This window comes from Pygoscelis adeliae, unplaced genomic scaffold, assembly GCF_000699105.1.
Source record: "Pygoscelis adeliae isolate BGI_AS28 unplaced genomic scaffold, ASM69910v1 Scaffold45, whole genome shotgun sequence".
Taxonomy (NCBI): Eukaryota; Metazoa; Chordata; class Aves; order Sphenisciformes; family Spheniscidae; genus Pygoscelis; species Pygoscelis adeliae.
This window is the reverse complement of record NW_008825114.1, coordinates 5,867,382-5,894,292: the sequence shown is the minus strand read 5'-3', so window position 1 is coordinate 5,894,292 and position 26,911 is coordinate 5,867,382. Positions and strand designations below refer to the sequence as shown.

The 26,911-nt window shown below is 41.6% G+C and overlaps 1 protein-coding gene across 1 annotated transcript in view; it reads right to left on the bottom strand.

Moving 5' to 3' along the window:
• Positions 1-26,911, bottom strand: part of ADAMTSL1 (ADAMTS-like 1) — a 468,861-nt gene that overhangs the window by 28,958 nt on the left and 412,992 nt on the right. Inside the window, exons 18-23 of the mRNA XM_009328162.1 lie at positions 23,197-23,376; positions 21,097-21,250; positions 18,656-19,796; positions 12,553-12,680; positions 8,066-8,194; positions 230-409 (exon numbers count right to left, since the gene is read on the bottom strand). Of these exons, the coding sequence (XP_009326437.1) occupies positions 230-409; positions 8,066-8,194; positions 12,553-12,680; positions 18,656-19,796; positions 21,097-21,250; positions 23,197-23,376 (1,912 nt within the window). The remainder of the gene's footprint in view (positions 1-229; positions 410-8,065; positions 8,195-12,552; positions 12,681-18,655; positions 19,797-21,096; positions 21,251-23,196; positions 23,377-26,911) is intronic.

Here is a 26,911-nt window from a genome sequence, read left to right as displayed (position 1 = left end):
GGGAGGTACAGTCCCTGTGCTTAGACATTTTCTCCTTGTCCATCTTCCTTTTACCACCACCTTGTTTCAGGTGATGCTGCCCAGAGAACAAATGCAGACTGATTCTTTTCTTAGAACAGGGCTGCCTGTATGCCATTCCCTCTTTCCACATCCTCTGATTAGTTCTGCAGACTAGATGTGCCAGCAGCCACATTAGTATTGCTGCAAGTGCAAAATACCCTGGACTTACCAAGAACCAACAGCTGGGAGCTTTCAGTTACCTCCCCACGAAGATTGGCTGCCTTGCAGGAGTACAACCCCTCATCTGACAGAGAAACATTTGCAATTAGCAGCAACCCATCATGCAGATGGTGAGCAGAGGACAGCTTGACCTTGTTCTTAAACCAAGTAACTTCTGCTTCAGGAACACCTGGAAAAACATTGACAGAACATAAAACAAGTAAGATATAGTGGTTACTAAACAGTGTTATGGTTGCTACAGACAAAATTGTTAAGATAGAACAATTAAAACAAGATTTTAATATGACTTCCAAGTGACATTTTTTCCAGTTCAGAAGTGTTTAGTCAACTCTTTCACATTACCTGCCTTCCTGATTCTTAGATCCCTCTGAGATGGAGCAGAAGAGTTAAAACCGAATTGAAGTCTTCCCTTTTAGTATCCCAGAATTGTACAAGCAAACTCTGAACTCATCTCTCTTAAAAGCAAGCCTCTATCGGATAAGAACAAAGGTTAATCTACCCTAGTATCCTGTCTCTGGAAGAAGCCATAAGCTGGTGCCTTTCCCAGCCTCCCACTATTTTCAGCTCAGGAACTTTCTGAGCCAGAAGTAGTTTCTGTGCAGCTAGGAGCCCTCCATGGACTTCTTTTCTATTAATACATCCAATCTTCCTTTTTGAAATTATGCAAACAATTAGCATTTAGATCTTCAGAGAAGCAGTTTCACTGGTCTCACCAGGAGTCTTCAGGCAACAGATTGTTACAGATTCATAACCCGCTATAGGAAGAATTGCATCCTTTTGTGTACTTGGATCTAAGATCCAGCTATCTCTGTTGGGTACCCGCTTGTAGGAATGGGTTTTGATGTGTAGCTGGCAAGACCACTGGTTTTGCAGTAGATAGTATTTCCTTGGCATAGGGATTTCTACCTCAATTTAAATGCATACCAGGTCAGGTAATTTAGTGTCACTGACTGCTAAACAATTGGTTTATGTGAAATGGCACTGGAAGTCTCAATAGATGGGATAGACCTATGGAGCTGTGCCTGAGAGGAAATGATACTGTGTGGACCCATGGCTGTAAAGAGTAGCACATCACTAGTCCTGGTAGCTGCTGGAGTACACGCTCTCCCATGTGCAGTACATCCTGTATGTGGGAGGCAGTTAATCTCTTTCACATGAACATGCAGTTTCCTCATGTCTACTGTAGATTAAGGGCATGCGTACAGGCAGTTATTCTTAAGTATCTGCTGCCCACCTAAATCCTTCCCTGCCTTATGTCACAGCAACATGTTCCTCTGCCCATTGCCAGTACCTTTCTGGTTATGCCTCCATGTCAAAAAGCAAAACCCACTTTATTTGTCAATTCTGTGGCCCTGGCATCAGAAATATTTCACTCGGGCTGTGCTCGCTGAGCATGACCACCAATTTTTCTGTATTCATAGTGACCGCCTGATTGCAGGTGCCTCGCTAAGCATGTGCAGGTGGAAATGAGAAAGGGAGATTTTCCCTATTCTTCCACATCAAAGCATTGTGGCTTTTTTTCTACCTCTCCCAGAGTCACCTGGTGACTTTGCCAAGACATCTGGAATGAGTATGTCTGAGCGTGGCAGCCAGGAAGGAAAGCTGAAGCCCTGTAAGGGCAGAGGGTCTCATCCACATTCAGAAAGTAGCAGGAAGCAGGCTGTAAAAGACTACAGGGTTTTTCTCACCTTTGTCTGAGGGTAAATAGCATATGCTAATCTGGACCCTTCATGGCATACCCAGATAACTAATCATTGTTGTCTATGATGCTGTTTTCGAAAGGCTTACCCTGATTTGTATTGCTACAACTCAGCTTTTTTAAAAGGATGGGCTGTTGGTCTGTTTCTGACCCCGCCCCGCTGCGATAGGACCAGTACGCAGCTCTCCATCTGGCTGCTACTCTTTGACCTAGCAGAGGGTGGGCCGACCACCACTTAAAAACTCTCTCTGATTTTTTCCAGAGCATCCAAGCAGAGTCCTCAGGGGAGTTCAGACAACCGCTGGATAGCAAACAACCCCAAGCCTTGAGTTTATTCAAGCCTGCGTGTTTATTGTGTTTCCATTGCGGGGAAAGGAAGTTTGAGAGTTGAGCTCTGGTGACCAAAAGACAGAAAATACCTCGAATACTGTGTTCAGTTTTGGGCCCCTCACTACAAGAAGGATGTTGAGATGTTGGAGCGTGTCCAGAGAAGGGCAACGAGGCTGGTGAGGGGTCTGGAGAACAAGTCTTATGAGGAGCGGCTGAGGGAGCTGGGGTTGTTTAGCCTGGAGAAAAGGAGGCTGAGGGGAGACCTCATTGCTCTCTACAACTACCTGAAAGGAGGCTGTAGCGAGGTGGGTGTTGGTCTCTTCTCCCAAGTAACTGGCGAAAGGACGAGAGGAAATGGCCTCAAGTTGCGCCAGGGGAGGTTTAGATTGGATGTGAGAAAAAATTTCTTTACTGAAAGAGTGGTTAAACATTGGAAGAGGCTGCCCAGGGAAGTGGTTGAGTCACCGTCCCTGGAAGTATTTAAAAGACGGGTAGATGAGGCGCCTAGGGACATGGTTTAGTGGGCATGGTGGTGTTGGGTTGACAGTTGGACTTGATGATCTTAGAGGTCTCTTCCAACATTAATGATTCTATAATTCTATAATTCTATAATTCTAAAATGGAGACTCTTCCAGTTCTGCAGTCCCTGAGATGGAAAAACACTCACATCCCAGCACTTGTCCTCCCAATGCCACCCTAGTGAAGGGATGATCCACTCTCTCTTGCAGTCTAAACTACTTACAGTGCACAGGTTTTCCCATTATGGCTATTGTCGAACTTAGGCATGGAAGTATCAAGAAATGTACCTCAGAAATAAACAATCACAAGATTATAAAATTATAAAGCTTTCTCCAATTCCAACAAGGGCTCACCTTCTTTCTTTGTTTTGAAGACTAAAATTGGGTAGAGCTTTCAAGTTTTTCTTGACAATAAAGGAAGATAAATGCAAATAGTGGGAGAAGAGGAAGGGACGAGGCGCGCTGAGAAGGCTAAAGAAGAAGGGAAAGGGACAATGAGGATTTCGTATGACCACAGTCCTCAAGAGCAGGGACTCAAATAAAATAAATAAATAAATACAGAGAGACAGACAAAACTAATTTGCTTCTTGCAGACAGCTGATCAGATAGTCAGTCCAGAAAGGCAGATTCCTCTTGTATACACTTCACTAACAGAAGAAGCAACAAGGGGTTAAAGGTAAGACCCCTTACTGTTGAGTCTAGGAAAGGTGCGCTGTACCTACAAAATGTCCAGCAGCTATACAAAAACCTTTTTCTGACTGCTGCTCTACAAAATGTGTTCTTTGTCTTTAATGTGAAGTTTCCACACTAACAGGAGATTATTTGAAACCAACCTGTACAGCTGTTCCTACAGTTTGGTTTAGGGAAGATAAGCAGTATATGTCAGTGAGCAGCAGCTTCATTTTCCTTTGTACTTCCACCTTTAGTGACACATATAAGCCTCAAGACAGGAATAGGAGGCAGCCAGCACAGTGATGAGCAAACATCATTGCGCAGCATTGCCACAAGGGGTAGCAAGAGCATTTCAATCAGTTGTGTTGCATAACAGTGAATGACAGAGGACAGAGGGCTGAGTGTGTTTGCCTTGCAGAATCAATCACAGAGACTGAAAGTCTGAGAGGTGGCAGCTGGAAACAAAACTCACTTTGCTGGGCAGGCAAGACTTTAGGTGGTAAACAGTTACCGAAGTCCATTCTTCAGCTTTCTCCTCCATCACTGTGCATGTATCCAGCACAAAAAGGCTACCTGGGATATGTAGCAAGCAGAACTTGTGCACGCCAATGAAGATAATTTTGCTAAACCAGGAGCTTTTGGGGAAGGGAAGCATAGCAATACAAGGATCTAGCAGTGGTGACTTGTTTCCAATGCCACAATATTCTTGAAATAGTGACTTGCATGTCTGAATCTGGTATAGCTGATGGGCAAATATGGGTTATAAAGCAAGGTAAGAATTAGAAAAATATAACCTCCAGCATATAGATGAAATACAGAGGAAAGGAAAGTTTAGGAGAATTGAAAAAGCTGCAAGCTGAAACATCAGAGAGAGAAGGATATACAGGACAGGATGGTAATATATTTTCAGTCACTCTTCCAAAGCTGTTCTGACCCAACAGTGACTAATGGCACATGACACTTTGCAGACAGGTGCCTCTGTCTTATGGCCTGAAGGATACCATGGAGAAATGCCCTAAGAACTAGATTTTTAAAATTGGTTCCTCCTTTCATGTCCAACTGTATTTTCAATAACAGCTTGGGCCAGATTGATTGAGGCTTCTGCTGTCTGAGTGAATATCTGCACAATTTAAGTGCTGAAGTCAACAGAAAACTTCCTAGTGATACTGATGTGTTCCAAATTGCTCCGACATCCCATTTGGAAGTGAAATTGCCCACAGCAATCAAATTGCCCACACCAGAAAAGCTGCTGGCTTTCTGAAGCTTGGAGAAAGTCCTCCAGCTGGAAGTCACAGGCATCTGCAAGACTCTCGAGTGACTTTTGGGTGGGAGTTCCCTTAGGATTAGTTTTGAAGAAGTCTGGGATTGACCACAACCACCTATGTTTAAAAAATATTCTTTCACCTCCATAGACAAAGTGGCAAAGTTATGCCAAGTGAAATAAGGCTGATTTTCAAGCTTGAACAAAACCACATCACCATCTTTGTGGTATAACCAAAATAGAGTTTCATCCTGACATAATTCATATCAGGGGCCAATTAAACTCTAATGCATCCAGGATTATTTTGTTTTCCCTTGTCTTACAGCTAGTATCTATAGATTTCAGCTCAGAACACAGATTTTGACAGTGTTTATGCCTTTCATAAGAAGTTAAAGAGCAATATAAAATTACTCCTGAGCCTCTGGTAATGTTCTCTTATCTCTTATCTCTTGTTTTTAAGAACCTTCTCCAGGCTTATCAACACCTGTCAGCAGCAAGTGTATATTTCTGTCCCTTGACAGCAAAAGCAGCTTTGGAAAATGTCATAACTGATCCTCATACTTAATATTTCTCTTATAAATATTTATTCTGCTGTCCTGCTGACTCTCAGGAAAGATGTGTTCTTATATGAGCCAAGACATCAAGATCCAATACATGCATGGTCCTATACTACAGACTATACAGCACAGTGATAGCAACACAACTTATAATGATGAGATTAACAGGCACCAAATTCTGATCTGGAACAACTCTCAGTTGCTGTGCTGGCTCAGGGCATCCTGAAATGACTCGAGGGAAAGTACTAGAAGGAAAAAGGCTATAGCTTTACAAAATTGTGTGAAGAGTTTTTTCATCTAGATAAGTCTCCACATAATTTCTGGATATGTTAGTTTGCTTTCTAATTATGTTTACTTCATTCTCACACTCTAATTTCTTTTTTATTATCAGATGTTACTGCATTAACTATTGCACATTAACTTACTATGATTTGATGGCCATTTCATTGTTAATGCCTTCTGGGGAACTTTGGCAAACTATATAGCTGTAAAGTTCATCTAGTCTGAAGAAGTCACTGGGATACAACACATTTGCTGACTGAAGCAATACTGCATGTTACTCTTTTCTTTAGAATTGATCATTCCAAGTAGAATGATCAAAATATACATTAAAAGGCTGGATAATCACAACCCTGATGCTAAAACAAAAACTTTGTGCTTACAATAGAAGGAAAATTATTTTTATTGTCATGTTCTTTAACAGGTTTTATGAGATGGTATATTTTCCAGGCATAGGTAAGCCAGCTGATAGAAATCACTCTATTCCTGGATCTCTTCCCATATGTAGCTTTTTTTAATTGCTGTTGAATTGTTAACACTATTTGTATGAAAATAGGATTCTAGTGCCTATAAAATATTTCTGCCCTCATTACTCACTCTCTTATTCCCTGTGTAACATCACAGCTTGTGGTTTATGACTTTATCATAATTTCAACAGTATTAATCTCTGCTGTCAAACTTAACTCGACATTTTCTGTGGAGGCAGTAGCAGAAGATAAACACCCATGAAGAAAATTATGATTTAAGCAAATTTCTTCTGTATCACAGAAGAATCCAATATACAGTGATGTTACTAGATAGCAAAAAGCAATCTTCTGGGAGAGAAGACAGTGATTCTGCTAAAATTTTCCATTGTGGAAGTACATTGTCATAGTAGATAGGCTTCATAAAATTGCTAGAGAAGATTTTAGTCTCAGAAAAGGCACTGAATCTGTGCCCCTGACCATGTTGTGCTCCCCTCCTGTAGTTTTCTGATGCTATAAGAGCTGTGGCAACTTTGCTTAGCTACATCCTATTCTTTTAATGATGTCTTTATACTGAAGGGAAATGGCTGCACTTCTTAAACCAGCAATCACTGTCTACATCTGTGGGGGCTCCCCATCTGCAGCTGGGAGAACCCAGAGAGAGAAATCCAAAATAATTTATGTTCATATAATACTTAGTCTCTTTCACACACTGTCAGTGCAGGTGGCCATGCAGGGGCCTGGGGAAAAAGAGTACAGCTTTCATCTCCTTCTTCCTTGAAAGACACTGGACATCAGTCTGATTGCAAGGGAGTGTCTAGTGTCTATGTTGAGAGGGTGACAGAATTACTGAATTTACTCCTTCATGAACCACTAGGAAAAATGGTACTGTATTTTTCTTTCCTTAATCTCACTGAGAGTAATTAATAAATTGGGATCCCAGCCTAGTGTTTGCACAGCTATTGTGCATGCTTTGCTAAAGGACAGATGACCAAATAGTGAAACTTGAGCCAAATAACTTTTTACTTAAGAATTTGCATAGGGATGTGGTTGGCAGCACTTGAAGAAGGAAAACTTAGAACCACGAAGTGCTTAAAGTGAGCAGGAAGTGTAAAAAAAAGCAGGACATTTGTATATTTGCAGTGCAGATGCTTATTTAGAGTCATCTGAAGTAGCCGCTAGGGACAAGAAGCTAAAGCAAGGGTCTAAGGGACTTCATACAAGTCTCCACCACAGATATTTGTGTAACACTCAGCATGGCTCACTGTGTTTTATAAGCTGCTCCGTTCCCCTCCCATTCCCCTTCATACTATGCATGAAAGTGTAATGAATCAAAGGTCTGGCCCTGGGTCTTCAGAGATTTCCCAGCTCTCTCTCTTCCCCCACCCCTCCTCCCTGTACCAACACCATTTCCACCAACAGCCATAGGACTGCAACATGCACATAAGGTCAAACTTTTTTTGTCACCATTGGAAAGAGGCAAACTGCTGTTGTAAGACTGAAGGACATTCAGTCTCTGGCTGGAAAACAGTTTCAGGGAGAACCCTGTTCCAGCAGAATTCCTCTGAATTCCTGCACTTCCAAGATGAAAAAAGAAAAATCAGAAAAAGAGTGTGCTAACATGCCCTTAATTTGAAAAAAACAGAGTTTGGCAGGAAAAGAAGGAACTAACCGGAGTGGACTTTGAAAACCCCATCAGTGAGGAAATAAATCAGTCCATGCTTATATATTCTCACCAAACATCCCCAACAGGTAGGAACGTGTATCAGTTTTGTTGTATCCACATCATATGGTGTTCCTCTAACAAAGATGACTGTTGTATTGTCCCAGACAAATTTTCTTAAGCCACTACACTTTTATTGTTAGTATTGATAAAAGGAGGACAATTTCTATGCTAAGAATTAATGGAAGCAATGAAGTTTTCCTGAGTCCCAGGAAAACCTTGCAGTTTCACCCAGCTGCATCTGGAGACACCAATTTAGCAAAGAACTCCACAGAAATTTATAGCTGAAAGCACCTGCATGGGAGACCAAGTAATTTCTCACCTGCGACCTGGCAGCTAATGGTAACATTTGCTCTCTGGATTGTTTTCACTGTGCTTCCAATATCAACAGTGACAGCAGATGATTCAGTGTTGATCACAGTAGCTCTTGATGCCTTTATCAGTGGCTTTCCTGTATAAAAGAAGCACCACAGTTTATCAGACCAAGCACACTGGACTTGCATGGGACAGATGGCATGGGACACTGTGTGAAAGTACCTACACAGGACAGGTGGATAAGGAAAAGTGTTGGAGTATGAGGCCACCTGCTCTTTGTAATATTATAGTGTCACCAAATTGCATGGAAAAAGCTGCCTTGGAAAAAGAAAAAGCATTCTTAGATCAGAGGTAGAATAGTGTTAAAGCCATATGGACTGTCGTGGTTTAACCTCAGTCAGCAACTAAGCACCACGCAGCCACAGCCGCTCGCTCACTCCCCCCCCCCTCCCCCCTTGGGATGGGGGAGAGAATTGGAAAAGCACAAGTGAGAAAAACTCGTGGGTTGAGATAAAAACAGTTTAATAATTGAAATAAAATAATAGTAATAATAATATAATAATAATAATAATAACAACGATAATACACGAAGCAAGTGATGCACAGTACAATTGCTCACCACCCGCCGACCGATGCCCAGCCAGTCCCCGAGCAGCGGCCCCCCCGGCCAGCTTTCCCCAGTTTATGTCCTAAGCATGACGGCACATGGTATGGAATGTCCCTTTGGCCAGTTTGGCTGTGCCCCCTCCCAGCTTCTTGTGCACCTCCAGCCTTCTCAGTCGGTAGAGCATGGGAAGCTGAAAAGTCCTTGACTAGCGTAAGCACTGCTCAGCAACACCTAAAACATTGGTGTGTTATCAACTTTGTTCTCATCCTAAATCCAACACACAGCCCTGTACCAGCTACAAGGAAGGAAATTAACTCTATCCCTGCTGGAACCAGGACAGTTTTGGATTTAGGATGAGAATAATGTTGATGACACACTGATGTTGTTGCTGAGCAGTGCTTACACTAAGTCAAGGACTTTTCAGCTTCTCATCCTGCCCTGCCAGTGAGGAGGCTGGAGGTGCACAATAATAATAATAATAATAATAATAATAATAGTTATCAATTTTGTTCCCATCTTAAATCCAAAACACAGCACTGTACCAGCTACTAGGAAGGAAATTAACTCTATCCCTGCCGAAACCAGGACATGGACACACATGAAAACCAGCTGAATCAATAAACACCAGTACAATTGGAGCTGCAGCAAGATGTTTGCCTGGTACTGCAACCAAAATACCACCCTTTGCCAAAAGCCAAACATAGGAAAGAGAAGCCTGAGTGATGGCTACAGGCACATTAATAGTGCAGGAGGTTTAGAGCAACATGCAAGCTGTTCCTACACATTGATCCTGTTTTCTTTAACCTACAGTGGAAACACTGGGATTGGGAAGACCAGACCATAACCAGAAAGTTTTCTCATAATGGCTAGCATAAGAAGATGAGGGACATAAGCAAGCTCCTTGCTGTCAGATAACCTGTTTTGTTTTATCTAAAGCCTGTAAAACAGTGTTATGCATTAACATTGTTTATGTCTAGCAAAGATACCTGTTTTGCCTGCAACAAACTTTTCAAATTGTTTTCAGTGTGCTTCCAACATCAGTGACAGCGAGCAAGTGAGTCAAGGTGTTCCCCTGCTGTTGTGCCTGTCTTTGTGGGATTAAGCTATGAAGTTATACACCATCGGGGGCTCGAGAAGCCTTCTGCAACTCCTTTTGTAGGGGCACTGTAAAGGCATGCCTACATGACACAAAACAGTTCAGAGATACTCAGGCTTAGCTCTGAGAGAGGGGAGTGAAGCAGCAGGGCTGACAGAGCTGGGTTAAGGCAGCCCCCTGTCCCAGCCAAAATGTGCTGCAGGCAGGATGTTGGCAGGAGGAGCAGAACATGACAACATCGCTTTAAATGGTATGGGACTTGGGTGTTTTGACTCAATGTTGTATTTTCAAACTCATCTTTATCCAAAAATCTATAAACACATTTTTTCCCCTTTAAATAAACGGTCAGATACAAAACAGGTTCAGATATCATAATTTGCCTCCAGAAGCTGCAGTTTTAGGCTAATGTTTACCATTGGCTTCGTTTTTGTGTTAATCTGGAGGTGACCAAGGAAGAAAAGATGGAGGTGAGAAAAAGAATTTGGTTTCACTGAGCTCATGGATAGTCCTGAAAATTTAATTCAGCCCTAGCTGTAAATTGCTCCAAATAGCTATATTTCCAGGGCTTTTAAAAGGTGCCTTTCATCTAGAATTCCTGTCATATCAGTTTGGGGTTTTTTTTGTATTTTTTTTTAATTTTTCTTTTGGAGCTTTTAGTGCCTAAGAATAGCAAAGTAAAATATTACATTTTATTTTTGAACTATCTCCAAAAGTTTTGAAGCTTTGTGGCAAAGCCTAAAGAAAAAAAAGAAAAATTCTTCAGCTATCCATCAGCCTTTTATTTTCCTGATTGGTTTCCACAATCTCATCATACGATTAAAAACCTATTAGCTGTTCAACCCATAAACAAGTAGCAAACCATTGCGAAAAAAGGAGGTATATTCCACTGTCTTTTTTTCCATGCATGTGTTAAACTAATCAGAAAATTCTTCAATGAAATAAGCTTTCGGCCCCACTCCTAATCCCTCTAAAGATGGTCTCAGCTTTCCAGTCTTTTTGGAGAAAGTACTTCCATTATGCCAAAAACGTTGTTGCTTTGTTCAAAAAACTGCTCGGTATCTCATTTTGATATTTATGGCCTCATTTTATAAGATGTTCAGCTCTTTGCCTTGGATGCGAGATGGAAATGTAGCTCCTAAGCAGAGTTCAGCTTGAGTCTGGGATGCATGAATGTTATTTCATCTAAAAAGGTTAAACTATAGCCTTGATAATTAATTATAATCGAAAAGCTAACAGCCTTCCTGTGCCACATGTATACCTAACGCTCAGTTTATTTTTCTATAGCTTCACACAAAATTGTCTCCACAAATTACATTGTACAAAGACTATGGCTTTTAAACTCACTGGAGCAATATGGACAGAATAACAGTTTTGACTGATGATTTTTTAACCTCATGTTCAGCTTCTTGCTGGTGCAACACAAGAGGTTTACTGTGGAGTTGCTCCTTATAAAACACTATACTGTCTTAGCAACAGCACCACTGCCCTGCTGCCCGGGATTCAGCAAAGATATTCCTGATCTGCAGTAGTGTAAAAGGGATCAGTCCTTTTGTTTTTGCCTACATGTAATATGTAGCTCTGATGCAGATCTTCCTTTTCCACCTCGGGGGATTCAGCTGTTTTCCTTCTAAGGGACAGACAAGGTCTCTTTCCAGTTGGTTTACTGATCATCAGAGCTTCACTGCTGGCCATTGCTGCATTCTTAGATTTTCTTTATGCTCCTCTTACCTGAAATTTTCTCTGTGTTTGGTGTAAAAAACTCAAGCTCATCAACAGCTATTCCTTCCTCTAACCATACATGGACACATTGGTAGCTGATGGTCACTGCCCGCACATTGGAGGCCTCCAAATGCTTCCACATTCTGGAGCAGTGAAATGGAGAGGTCTGAAAAATCAGTAAGCTTTCTAGCATTCCTAATGTGTTTCCTTTTGCCTTTGTGATAAATAGGATCCTCCTTCTCTAAGACCTCTCTGCCTCGTCACAGTCCTTAGCTGTCTCTTCTGTCCCTTCATCTTACTCAACAGCTCCTCATTCACATTTGCTGCTCTGCCCTTCTACTAGTCCTGATGTGGTTGTGAGCCTGTTGACATTCCCTACCAACAAACCTTGAAGAAGCTGGATTCATGCACTACCTCCCATTTCCCTTGGCTTTTATTTGGGTGAGTTTTCTTTAGAACTGAAATCTAAACTAACAAAGGATATTTAGTCTGCTTTAGAACTCAACCGTTACTAGAGAAATATAAACACAGAAGTTAATTTTTTGTCAACCTTTATTTGCCAGCAATTGAAACAGTGTCAGCCATGCCTGTGCCGCAATGGATCAAATATGATACAGGGCTTGATCCTGCAAGGGGCTAGCTCTTCAGCTCTGGTATTTTTCAGTCTTGCTTAATGTACCTCTGAATAAGTCATTCGATTAGTCTGTTAGACTTGAAGAGATCAGTGATAGGTTTAAAATGAAGCATACAAATTGGGAGGCTTGGACTGCACTGCCCATATAGGCTGTGAATAACCAGGATGAGCACTGTCTCAAGAGCACGTCAGATGCAGCAAGTGAGAAAAAGCATTGATCTCTTGCAGAAATCCACAAATCTCACAAACTGTCTATGAAAGCTGGACTATGCTTCAGGTTTTTCCAGAGTTCACACCCTGTGTTTTCACCAGTGTACCTCTGTTGACACACCTTGCCCACCCAGCATCCTCAGCCATTTGTTACCCCACAAACGATTTCTGTCCAGAATTGCACAAGTGGCAGGGACCATACCGCAATCACAGAGAGTGAACTATTACCTGCTAGAGTGACGGCAATGGAGACAGAGTCAGATCCCAGGGCATTGGACGCATTGCAAGCATAGAAACCCACATCAGCTTCTACGGGCGCTAGAATCTGCAAGGAGTCATCAGGCTGAAGTAGCATCCTGGAGTAAAACAGAAAGAAAGATGTAATAGTCTCTTAGTTTGTGTGAGCATGAATATATTTACTGGGATTTTTTCAGGTTTAGCTAATTTTTTTTACAGTTCAGGCCTTTAGGTTATATTTAAAAATCTATCAAGAAATTTAAAGTCTTACACTGAGACTGTGAGCTGTGATTACTTAAATTAAATTTTAGTCTCATTCCCAGTTCTTCTACTGCTGATATGTGTATTAGAGAAAGATTGCTGAGTACTTAGGACATCTGCCCACGGTTCGTGAAACCTCCTCCTCTGCTGTGTCGCTTCCTGTATGATGTTGAATGGGTTGCCTAGCCTCCCTGCCTCCCAATTCTGCAAAGTAGGAATCATAGAATCATTAAGGTGGGAAAAGACCTCTAAGATCATTGAGTCCAACCATCAACCCAACACCACCATGCCCACTAAACCATGTCCCTAAGTGCTGCATCTACATGTCTTTTAAATACTTCCAGGGATGGTGACTCAACCACTTCCCTGGGCAGCCTGTTCCAGTGTTTAACCACTCTTTCAGTAAAGAAATTTTTCCTCATGTCCAATCTAAACCTCCCCTGGCGCAATAGCAAAGGAGTAGCAATAGTAAAGAAAAAGCCAAATTATTGCAAGGGAAAAATCATGAAACCTGCTGAAACTAGTCAGAAAGAAGTGAAGTAAACCACAGGCTCAGTTTCAAAGCCTGAAATAGGCTCCAAATTCTTTGATTGCTGGGCAGTTTGTACAAACTCAGCAGTCTCGTTGCTCCCTTAATAGTCAGTGAAGACAGAGAGGAATACTCAGCTCCTCCTTGGGCTGAACCAACTGTTTCTTTCCTCTGCCAGTAAGAGGAGCCTACTGTGATCCCAGTGCACTGCTCATGATTAAATGGGATGAATACGGCCTTACAGCTCTTATGAACTGCTTCTTTTCACAGTCTGGTTTTGCAGTGGTGTAACTCCATCAGGTCCTGACGTATACCTGTTTAAGATTCAGTCCATGGACCTTTGTCAATGCTTATGTTCCCTTAATTTCAGCACAGCATATTTCATGATTATTGTTCTTTTCTCTTAATTTTTTAGCTGAAACTGTTGATAAAACCTAATGATAAATTACTTTTCTCATCAGCAACTTTCAGCAGCTGTTGTACGTAAACTCTTAGTTGAGGTTGTGATTGACAGTGACAAGGGTGAAAGTGGGGAGGGATATGCCTGTAAAACGCATGCAATAAAAGTCTGCTCACAGATCCTGGAATTGATGAGTTTCTTTCCACTCCCACCTCCCCAGTGAAAACTGTTATCTCATGGACCAAAAAGCAGCAGATACTTGATCTTGCACAACGCTGTGGGTGGTAGATCTCTAAAACAAACCAGATTAGGGCCACCCATCAAAATCTATTACAGGAAAAAATCCAGAGTTAAAATTCTTCTTTGACCCTTTCTTCAGTAATAATAATAATTATTAATAAAAGGAAAGACCTGCCTTTTGTCAACCAAGTTTTGCAAGTGCCTAGAAAAATGCACATTTGCAAAACAAACATTAATAATTTTCAAATTGCATCTTTGCTTGCACAGCAAAAAAACCCCAATGGTTGAAAGAATTCCCTCCCCACTTCTGCTTTCAAGGATCTTTTCTTTCTCACCACTTAGTCATAAACAGGGCAGATTTCTAATTAGCCACTGCTAACTGTGCCAGCAACTAACAAATTTCTTTACTTACAAAACTAGTGTTAGCATGCATCAGTATCTCACACATAAATTTTTTAGTTTAACATTGACTGGTTCAATCTCTACACGGAATTCATTAGAGCTTCAGAATTTGTCTCAAATTATACTAGCATATAACAGTTAAAAGTTGTGTGTGTTCTGCCTGCATGTGTGCAAAAATAGTATGTAGTCTGATCAGTCAGTCCTACATCAAACTAACACCTACAACCCCTAAAAAAATTTTTTTAGAAATGTTTTTGTCACCTTCAGGTTGAGGAAAGAGCTTGCTTAATATTGCACCTTGTAAAACACAAGGGATCATATTTGTTTGTTGTTAATCAACTCTGCTGATGTAAATCTCTCTTTGTCAGTTTAAGTCACCTCAAGATCCAGCACAAATATTTTAAAAAATAGAAATAGGCCAGGTAGGTACTTGCCTTTAAAAACAATAAACTCCAATGCAGCTCCACCTTCCTATTTTTTCAATCCAAGTTTTAATGTCCTTCTTTAGAAGCAAAGCTAATGTCCTCTTCTTTTCAATAATTCTTTCTGTTATTTGTGTGTCACAATTTGGCATAGCTGCTTTTCTTGAAAGCAGATCTTTTATTATCCCTGTTTGTATAGAATGATTTTGGCTGGATTCCCTATTTGCTCGTAGCTCGCTATTTTTGTTAGGTATTGAGTTGCTTGTCAGTGGTGAAAAAAATACCAACTGTAGCAATTCTTTCTGTCAGCAGCATGTCTTCACAATCTCATTTATGGACTTGCAATAATACAGCTTAATGTTTAATCAGTCTCATCTCAGTTGCTCCACGCTGCATTGTCTCCAAGACAAAAACGTATTTTACAGGACCTATATCAGTGTTTAATTCAGATGGCACCTCGCAAACACCTAACTCCATATCACCTAGTGTTTACATTCTGCTTCATGTCCATTTATAAAATACATTTCTGTTTTAGAAAAGTTGAATTATCAAGTACCAATGGGTTCCCAGTGGTGGAAATTACAGCATACTTGGAAGGCTTACTAAACAATGCATAAATCCCTCGAAGATTTTTCACTCTTAAAATTGATTCCTAAGGAAGTTAATCTGAATTTTCTTTGAAATACAACATTTTTGGTAATTTACAGAAGTCTCCAGACTTTGGTATAGATACTAGCAGGCTCTGAACTGCACTCAGAACCCATGCTGATGTTAACCTGACACTTTAACCTTAGGAGAGGGTATGGACACTCATGTTAAATATGCCCTCCAGGCCGAATATGCAGACCCAAGTCAAGGATCTTCTGCTGGAACCACACAGATATTTTCAACTGCTGCAGCTTTTTGTGTCATATGTTTTCATTCTATTGAAAACCAACACTTTTTTGGGGCCTGTGTTATACTTTTTTGTGACAGTACCTAGACTAAAGCTAAAGAAATTAATTTTTCCAAGTGGAGCTATGTAGTAGGAGTCATAAATACTTTTAGGTGGATGGCACAGCTCATGGAAGGAGGCAACGGGAATAGAGCCATTCATTGCTACTTCACTGGTCCAGACAAAATCCACGGCAACAATGCATGAAAGTGAGTGCCTTTATCTCAGTATTTGATAATACACAATATCTTTTTAATACAGATAGCTATCACCCAATGTAAAACCAGCAGCCTACATTTTAAAAATCACAGTACAAACCAGATACAACTGGAATCTCAGTATACTCAGCAGGGCATGAGCTGAGGGACTTCAGCACAAGTCTCTGACCTTCCTCACCAGAAGTCTCTCTCTTTGACACTGGTACAGGAAGGTCCATCTATATTAGTTTTCTCATTCCCATTAAGACAGAGGTGGGCTGGAAAACTGGTTTCTCTTCCGTACTCAGTGGCTGGCAAAGTATGAAGAAGACAAGCTGCAGAGCTGAAAGACAGCTCAAGCATACCAAACACCACCACGTGCAGATGGCCTTGCAGTTTACAGCAGTATACTGTGAGAATGCTTAAACTGCGGCTTTCATTTACACAGCTGACTGGCAGCCAGCAAGAGCATTCTGAGCCAAAACCAGAATACTGCTGTTAAGAACCCAGCAAAACATCCACAACCCAATTTTTATATGCACCATGGTTTCTAAACTTCCATTAACTCCAAAGTTACAGATGCTGAGTATCTCTGAAGCCCAGAGCACTGCTCATTTCCTCCCCCACCCACCAACCTGGAGGAACCATAAGTGGTGAGTACAGAAGGGATTTCATAAAGTGGAAACTGCCTCAACCTTTAAAGAAGAGTTGTTAATGAATAACGCTACTAACTGGCAAATAAACTGTACTTCCCTGAGTCTTTCCAAAAGAAATTTTGAGCACACATAGTTGCCTGATAATTCAGAAATACAACACAGCATTTAATACTATTTCAGCCAAACTGAATGGGGGAAAAAAAAGGTTGAAAGGCATTGTAAAATTAAAAAACAAAAATCCAAACTAAATTTCAGAAATGGTAAGACTGTTTTATTGTCAGCTAAATGAATCTGCCTGTTGCTACACCATGGCTGCTTATATAGTGTGAGATAACTTGTAATTTTCTCCCAAGTGTAGTATCCAGCACTAACCACACATGGACTTTATGTAACCTCCATTCCCTTTCAAGCATACCACAGAAATCACAGTCATTTCAAGTAGAGAAAAAAAAAAAATCCCTTAATGGCACAATTCCAAATTCCAACAGGATGTAACCACTGGCAATGAAAATCTATATATGAAACTTTTGGGAGGCCATGAAGATATTTTCACAGGAATATGGCCAAATAAAGGAATACTGTAGGCCCAAGTCTTGATTAAGACTGCATGTGATTTCCACAAGAGATACATTCTTGCTCTTAGTGTCCTCTCCCCCTGCAAAAGTTACCTTTTTTTTGGTGTGAAACGTACTTACTAGCCTTCAGACACAGAAAGAGAGACAAGAACCAGGAAATTCAGTACATTAGAAAAAAAAAGATTTTGGAGTGATTCAGTTGCCAAAGTGAGAAAGGAGCTAATAAACTGATTGTATAACTATGCAGAAGGAGCAATTGTACCTAAATCAAGACTTTACTGGATGATCCACAGCCACCAACACTGGAAATTAATTTTTGCCTTGACTCCATCTTTCCTCATTTCCCAAGCTGACCTTATGACTAAATTCATGTGTCTTAACTGAGGTCAGTATCTTGTGCAGAAAGAGCTGCTAGCAGATCCCTGGACTGCTTTGTTGCACCATGTTCATTCATGTAACTGCCTCTTACACTGTCTATCCTTACATACCACTTTCTCACAGAACAAAACCAAAACATAAAATCTCAATTATACACATGAGAAAAATGTATGTTATCAACACAGTTAAGCATATAACTAGCATTGAAAATAACATCTTTTTGTGTGCTCTTGCACACAAAAAAATAACATGGAGCAACAGGCAGGTATAGGCTACCTGAAGGAAAACCAGCATTATTTCTGTGGTACACTGACAAAAACATTTTGTTACTCAAGTTCTCAGGCTACACCTGGGGCCAGCACACTGGAGTCTGAACAGACGAGGATGCACCAACTCACATCAGAAGACTAATGCTTAGAGATCAGTGTGTTGAGATGACAGCATAGTTGCAAATAGCCATAAAGTATGGTTCCACAGAGGTTCCAGCCTCTATCAGAACATACACAGGGAATGGCGATTGTAATACCCCTGAGGTTTATCCTGGGGCAGTTTTACACACAGATACACGTGCGGAAGGCAGAAGCCTCACTTCCTCCATCTTCTGCTACCACAGCCATGTCAGACAGACCCTGCTGAAGCACTGTGAGAAACACAATTCATATCTCCAACAAAGGATAATAGTAATAATCAATAATCGATCTTCGTATCTCAAAACCAATCTCCATAGCAGAAACCTCCACCTTCACATAATACACTCCACCTTCAGAAAATACACTAAGGCTCCTAGCCTCCAGACATGGAGTGCTCTGATGACTGCATTAGGCACTTATCTACTTTAGTACTTTACAAACTCTTCTTTGTACTTACTGAAACAGCAGTAAAGCTCCTGTTTGCCACACCAGACTGACTCAGCATCCAGACCTTGCTTAAGATTTACAGTGCCCTGTTTAGCACTTCACATGTGTTAGCCCTTCTTTCTGCTATGAAATCAGACTACAGCAAAATACGGTTTTGTCCATGGGACTGACAGGCAGTAAAACATGGAAACTGAAGAGTCAAAGTATCAAATATTTTCTTAAAAGTTAAATAATATGTTTTACCTATCATTGTATTTCACTTCCTCTCCATTCTTAGCCCAGCTGATGGTGGGCTTTGGGTTTCCCACGGCTTCACAGTGAAGCAGCACGCTCAGTGTGCCACTGGCTAGGACCACCGTCTGTCCCAGGTGGGTAACAACCTCTGAAGCAGAAAGCTGTTGTGCTGCTGAAATCTTTCGGAGGATGGCAGGCTTTTGATGAGGTCTGTGCAAGCCATTTGCCAGGTCTACAGCGGTGGGAAGAAATGCTTCAGCAGATGATGTCCTCAGGGAGCTGGTAAATCCAGAAACGTGTCTGTGGAGAGGGTACTCCACTGAGGTTGAATCTACTCTTCGCCTTGATGCTTTAAGGACAGATTCCTGGTGCTCCCAGTGGCTCTTGAAAACCTCGTGAGCCAGCTGCACAACAAGCTGCTCAGTGTAGACATCTTTAAGCTCCTCAGGCTGTTGAGACAAGTTCCTTATGATATCATCCAAGCGTTTCTGCTCTGTGACCATAGTAAATGGCAGGCTGTAATCCCGGCTCTGGTCCTCCTCTGAGGATGTGTTTCTCTCTGTGGACTCCTGGGCTTCCCAGGACTCCAGGTTTTCCCCTGGCCAGCCCCTGTGCTGTAGCAACCTTGAGACAATATCGTCATACCACCTGCTGGGGTCAGCAAGGTGCCCTCGCTTTTCAGCCTTGCTCCCATTGAAGAGAATCCCATTGATGTGTTTCTCCTGTGTTCGCAAGGCTTCATTTAAGCTGGCCTTTCTCATGGCCTCTTCCTCCCTAATACCTGTTGGCTGCCCAGCAATGATTTTCTTGTTGCTTCCAATTAGTTTAATTACAAAATGCTCCCGGGCTGGCCCTGCTGTGCAGGTGTATGTCCCGGTGTCTGAAGGCTTCAAACGATGGATTTTCATGTACCCGTAGGGTGCAATGGTGATATGAGCTGAGCTGACGAGCCTCTTGTCATCCTTCTCCCAAGTGATCATTGATTTCCGGAACCTCCTTGTGGGACATCGGAGAATAACAGAGGTTTTGGGCATCAGGTAGGCATACCCACCCACAATAAAGTGTAGCTTCTTCTGCTTCCTTGTCTGGATGTAAACTTTCTTTACAGCCATAATATGGGGGCTTTGCCTATGAGCTGGCCTGTTGTGCCCTGAAATATCATTAATAATATTAGTATGTGATAGCATTAAACAAAACAAGCAGTTTATTTTGGTGCTGGCAGCATTTGACCCATTAGACAGTAAAGGGAGAAACTGGCCACCAGTTGCTGAACATTAAGTTGGAGCAATAAAATAAGGGGAATAACAAGGTGCATTTTAGGAATGCAAAAGTAGTCCCGCCCAGGGTACATGCAGAAACCAGAAAGCCAGCGACAAAAGCTTTATAGGAGGGAGAAAACTTGAGTGGAAAAGTAGTTCTTGTTAAAGTATTTAAATGAAGATTGTTGCTTAACAAATACATTGAAAAGGCAAGTGTTTACTATCCAGACCCTCAAAGGCAACATGATCTTGCAGCTCACAGCAGTAAGGAAGAGTGAAAGTGCTGCTACCTCAGGGACTAACGTTGAACAGAACAAAACTGCCCGGACTAGGCTTGAAAACATGGCAAATACTATTAAAGTGCACTATTTCAGTGTGTCCTTCCAGTTTCCAGATCTCTATGACAGAGATCTTTGTTATGAAGCACTAAAAAAGGCAGCATAGCTATATTATTAGTAAATGCCATGCAACATTTGGTCCCAGCTTCGGTTCTGAATGTCAGACCTTCTTTTCTCCCTGACATACCCAACATTTAGCAGTTCCAGAGTTCATAGTCAACTTTAAGCTGAAGCTAGGCTGACTTTTGAACTTTCGCATAGCCAGTTAGCTTACTGCAAGCGAGGGAAAGGCATACAGGGAGAATACTGCTCTTGTGAAGGGCAACAACAAATACATGAAATACCAATATAAAATACATCTAACTTATGTTACATGGTTCATTAGAAATCCCAGACTATATAGGCTTCTGAGCAACATAATGAGATAATGTTTGTAAATGATCAACAAAATCCTTTACCAACCATTTTCTTTGCAGCTGTTCTAGCAAAGAGTTTATTTGCAGCTGCCCTCAGGCTGCTTGTGCTGTATCTCTGAGCCTCTACATTCCAGTTGTGAAATTTAGATCTAGATTTGGGTCAGAATTTTGAGCCAGTTCTTCCAGAAACTAGTAGCTCCCTTCCAGCACGTTGGCTCAGACCCAGCTCCAACAGTAAAATTTACAGCTCTCATCCACTGACTTGCCTTATTGCTAAACAAAGCATACTTGTTCACAGACAGAAAAACTCAGCAGCAGCAGCAGCCATTCTGCAAGACTGAGTAACACTAGCGCAAGAGAACGTTATGGAGCAGGTGACAGCAGGGGACATCCAAACCCCCTTTTCCCAGACACTCCCAAACATCTTTTCCACTTACTTGCACAGGTGCCTAGTGCACAGGGCCTGATCAAGGATGAGAATGGCAAAGGTGGGCACAGTGAGGAATTGATGATGACAGAACCCCCGTTTTTCAGCATCTTTCTGCAAATGGCATTTCGAATCTGGGTCCCCTCTCCACAGCTCACTGAACACTAGGAACAGAATGAGAAACATTAGGAACAAGGTGTATTAAAAGCAAAAGGATGCTCCTTGTCACACACACCCCCTCAACTCCCATATCCACATTACATACTCATACCACGGTACAGATCAGTTACAGCTTTCAAAATATCGCAGTGGACTAAAGCAAAGCAGCACCTGGCTATTCAGTTATAAACAGTGCAGGCACGGTAGAGAGATGAATTATTAGGTATTTTCTGTCTTTTAAGGCTTTGAATCTTCCCATGCTCCCTTTAGCACTTTTTTCTCTCAGATGGTGTCCCTTGTTTTAATGGTACTGTGCTACAGTACAAAGCTTGTCTTTGCACTTTGTTTCTACATGTCTGTGTCTGCTGCCTGAAAAACTCCTGCTCACAGCCAAGAGCAGACCACATTGAGTTGCACTTCACAAATACAACCTGTTCTGTTAAAATCTGGCCTAATCTTTGAGCTTTACTGTTGCAGATCTATTAGAAATAATAAATGGATGAATGTTTCAGATACTAATGAGTTACCTCAGACTGGTAGTTACCACACATGGCTTACACAAAAGAGTATAAACCCTCTAACACCAGACTGTGGTGCTCGATGCACAGGTGGGCATTGTTCGATGGAATTCAGTATGCCTATTTTTTTTCATATTTATGTACACAACATTACAGAAAGTGAGAATACAGGCAGTGCCCTTGCACTGGGACCCAGGCAGCAGTCTGTAAAGGTGCTGGAAAGTGGATTGAGCGCTGTAAAGTTGGTAGCACAAAGATACACATGCACTTCTGTTACGTGTATGTGCACACATGTGGTAATGGGAATTGGAAATGAAGTAAGGGGGAGAAAACACACGAAGGGTAAGAAGAGCAAAAACATGGCAGCCTTCAAGTGAAATGGGGAGGAGAGAGTGAAGTCAGATTTGATTTTAACAAGTGCCAATATGCAGAAACGTGAGTTGTATGGTTGTCAACATAAACCATGTAGCAACTTCTTGTGAAGGAGGACAGAATGGGAATAGAATTACGACCTTCACTGCCAGAATGGCTGTGTATGCTGGCAGCAGACTTCATGAGAACATCCACTTATTTGAGTAAAATGTGAAGATAGATAAACATATGAAAGGTGCAGGTGGGACAGCTCTGTGAGGTGACTGGTGTTTCTTTCACAATTAAGACAATTTCCACCACCTTCCATGAAAAGGAACTGGGAGAGTGGTGGCAGAGATTGCAAGATGGGGAATGATTTTCATGCTTACTGACATTAAAAGGTCAAATTATATTTTCAGTTATACTGTCATAAATATAAAGGGAATTTTTCTTAAGCCATATGGGGCCAGAAAGGGAGCCTGGGGAAATGCAAAAGACTTCAGTAGAGTGAGTTTGTTTTGTAATCCCTAAATTGAAGGAAGGAAGTAGCTAGCTAGCATCACAAAAGCAGTGTCCTAGAATGAAAGTGGCTTGGTGTTTGTAATCATGTGCCTACAGCAGACTGCAGGAATCCCTCCTTTCTCTTTTCTGCATCATAGGGAAAGGTTGGAGTGGCCCCAGGAGGAAAAGACTAATGACATCAGAACAGCCAGGCTTTGGGAAGAAAAAGCATTTACCCTGGGGGAGTAAAGATTACTCTTCATTGATGTCTTGGGTGAACATAAGCATAGGCATGGACAGAGGCAGGGATTTATTGTTTTGAGCATGGCTTGTGTTTACGCCAGAAGGGAGTTCTTAATGGTTTGGCTGGATGGCTAAACCACATCTGTGGAGGCAGTCTCCAAAGAGGAACATTGAGCTAGCAATCACATCCCCTACCAGAATGATAAGGACAGATTACAGGACAAAACCAGGCATAACACGTTTTGTGCAGTCTGAGCTCATTTGGCTCCTTTATCCCGAATGACTGAGGAACTTCATCGCCAAGAACAGCACAGTACGCATGCATATAAATAACTTACCTGTGTCCAGTCAGAGAGAAGCCACTCATTGGGACAATCCTCATTTTTGCAGGCTTGTTGGGTAACTGGCTTTGGTGTGGAGCAGAAGGTTTCTGGCAGCTCTAACAAACTTCCATCTGCCAGGCGCTGCTTACAAAGTGTATCTCGCTTCTGGACACCACTGCCACATGTCTGTGAACACTGTGGGAGATGAGGGTCAGCCACGTTACATCACACTTGCACGATGGCAATGTGCAGCAAAAATTACTTGTGGATTTGGGTAGAAATCAACACTCAGTTTTGGCCAAATAGAAAATTTATAAAAAAAAAATTCAGAATATCAAATCAGATTTTTTTAAAATTACAAAAAAATTTTGGAAAGTGGAAGCAGACTATTTTGCGAATATTGAGAAAAACTGCTTCAGTATTTCTGAAATGTTCTGTTTTCAGGCATTTGTACGAAAGACATGGAAACAATGGGTGAGAATTGCAGTATGGAGGTGGAAAGTTGTCCTTTCCTGTAACCACCAGCTGGAAAATGAGACGCTTGCACAAGATGTGGAGGATCTACATCTTATGTCTTTGCCTGAGCTCTGACAGTGCTACTGACACTGCCAGAGAGAGTGGAAAAGTCTTCTCCACCAATAGATGATTCAAGACCTTCATTTCCAGGATTTGGTTATACATATTGGATAACAGTAGCTATGAAGTAAATAGTTAGCTTGAACTAAATATTCAAATTTGCTTGTTGAAAAAAGGTTTCTATTAGCAAGAAAAACAAATGGAAATTTGAGAGTGTGATAAATAAAAATTTTCCCAGTTTATCACTTTGTTTTTTCTTCCTTTTTTAATTTTCTCATTTCTCGTTTCTGACCTGCATAAGGTCTATTGCTAGTGCAGCTCAAAATTCAACTGTCCAGCCCAGAATTCCTGTCCTTGAAGATTTCTTGCGTTATGGCATTTCTCTGATTTTTAATTCATGTGAAAGCTGTATATCAGCTGCAATTTGCTGTTAGGCTCAGTAATTGGTTTATAAGGTTAATATAATAAACCATTAAATATCCATGCAGCCCTTTTATATTTATGGCTGTCATGACAGCAGTGTTTACTCTTTCCAAAAGGTAAGGAGGAAGGTTTATTTGAGTCAAAGTAAATTGGGATGATTAATATCCAGGGAACCCACCTCCCTTCTCTCTTTAATGTAAATATCCCTCTCTGTATCCATTTTCTACACAAGCAGGGCAGGAAATTTTGAACAAGCAGATTTAATAGCTTTCCTGAATCTTTTTTGTAAACTTGGTTTCTCAGCCCTTTTTCCTGAGGATCTTTTTCCTAAGGCTGGTAACAGACTGCCAGTTCTTCTGCTGAGTCCAGCCAGCTCAACTCCTTTTCTCCCTTCCCTGAGGAAGGGGGAGCTTGCACTACACTGACATGACCAGGAGTTGCTTATAGCTTGCAACATGGGAATTATGCCTGGGAAGCAGAAAAACATATGAAGAACTATTAAAACTTATACTCAAGCAGCTGAAAAGGGACTGTTTTAGAAAATCTTGTAGTTGTGAAAGGTCATTCTCTCTTAGCTGGAGTGAGCTGCATAAACTTTAATGCTAGCCTAATTATTTAGGATATACATTTTCCTTGAAAGACAGAAAGGAAGTGTAGAAAGACATACTTATATTCAGTTTGGTTTGCTCTCTAATGAGTAAAAATAGCTTTTGTCCTACTTACTTAGAATGCTACAAAGCTCAAAGGCTTCCAAAAAATTAAACAAGTAAAACAATACTTTAGTTTTCAACAAAAGAAAACATTTATCAACCTTTCATTCGAGGACAATTCATTCCTGAGGAGAGAGTAAATCAAGAAAAATATGATTAAAAGTATTATTTCAAGATTGCCTAAGGACTGTCATCGTATACCAGAGCCAAAATGGGTTAGGCACTGTATGAATACAACAAAAGCATGTTCCTTCTGTCAATCAGTCAAATCCCAGGAAGTCTCCCTGCCCTTCCATCGCTACCAGATAAAAGAGTAAGACAAAACAGACCTTTTCTTGCTTCTTGCCCTTCAGTCACATAGCTTTGTTCCGTAAAGCGTAACTTGCTACTCAACACCAAACTCTATTGCTAAGTGCCAGAGAGAGCCAAATGTAGTAATGAGATTCCTCTTTGTCTGCAGCAATGCTCTGGTAGGACAGTCCTGGATTACTGCACTGGAGCTGTGAGTGTACCTGTATTTCACCTCTGGAGCCTTCACTACCCTGGGGTCTTTGCTGATTTTTCTCTAGTGGAAGCTTCCAGCCCTCACATTTTTTCCAAGAAAGGGGGTAATCAATGACAGCAACATCTGCTTGTACTTACAGGCAATATGAAACAGTAGTTTTTAGAGGATCCTCATTCAGACATATCCCATCTGAATAACGTGCTATCTCTCTCTGCTGTTCAGAAAGATCTCACAGCACCGTTACAACAGAGAAAGGTGCTTGTATCACAGGGTGGTTTCACCTCACCCACCCAAGTAGGTAAAGCATGGCTATTTGAACTATGTCTCCTGATATTCCTGCTCCCCACAGCTTCTGAGCAGAGCCAAGCCTGATATCCCGACATTCCTTTACAGGGGATCTGGGACTTTGCCAGGGTACCAACTTCCAGAATGGCATGTCCCCACATTGCTACCTGATTATGCCTAATTCAACAATTAGCTTAAGCAAACATGAGGCAAGGCTGACACCAAAGAACATGACCTATACACCCAATTCTGCCAGCCAGTCATTCCTGGTTTTGTCTTGCCTTTTCCCATATGCTGGCGTAAGCATTTGTGTGGCTGCATAGTGAACCAGAGTGGAAAATTAATCTAGGATAAAGCTGATTATATTTCTGGCTAGCTTTAACCAGGACCATTGCGTGATTGCAGAGCACTTCTGGAGATATAAGGGAGTGGGTGCTATAAGGGCAAGAAAGATATCCCTGCAGCAGCTATTTTCTCCTTTGGTAGAAGTGCTGGCATACGCCATCCTAAACTGCTGGTGGAACTTTGGCCTTGGCTTCTCTCACAGCAGTCATTGCTTTGGTATCTTTTCTGCTCATACAACAATCTGTAAATTACAATTAACACAAAGAATTGATGGTCACTATTGAAAGCAGAGGGGGCAAGCGGGCTGTCTCTCTGCCTCAGTACATGCCTATGAACATCTACGCACATGCATACAATGCACAGGATTCAGGCAACACCACCATTTCCATTGTTTGGGAAGCAGAGAAGCTGGTCTCATCTCAAACTTGTGGAAAAAAGGCAATTATTAATGAAAAATAAAGGGCTAGGCAACTGTTGCTCAGCATCATAACTGTTACCGGTTTGGGACAGTAGCTGAATGTTTTAAAGGGTGTCATTTTATGGTCAGTCCTGCTTACAGAGACAGTTGAGGAAGGGGTTGTCCTACCCCTCAGCTCTCCCAGGTGGTTTAATTTTGCACTGCCTTCTGCTTAAGGTGGTGGGACTACAGCAGTACAAGTTTTGGCCTTACTCTCAAAAATGAATTATGACTCTATGACTCTTAATGACCTGCTACACCACCTGGATGCTCACAAGTCTATGGGGCCAGATGGGATCCACCCGAGAGTGCTGAGGGAGCTGGCAGAGGAGCTAGCCAACTCCATCATTTATCAGAAGTCCTGGTTAACGGGGGAGGTCCCAGACAACTGGAGGCTGGCCAATGTGACACCCATCTACAAGAAGGGCC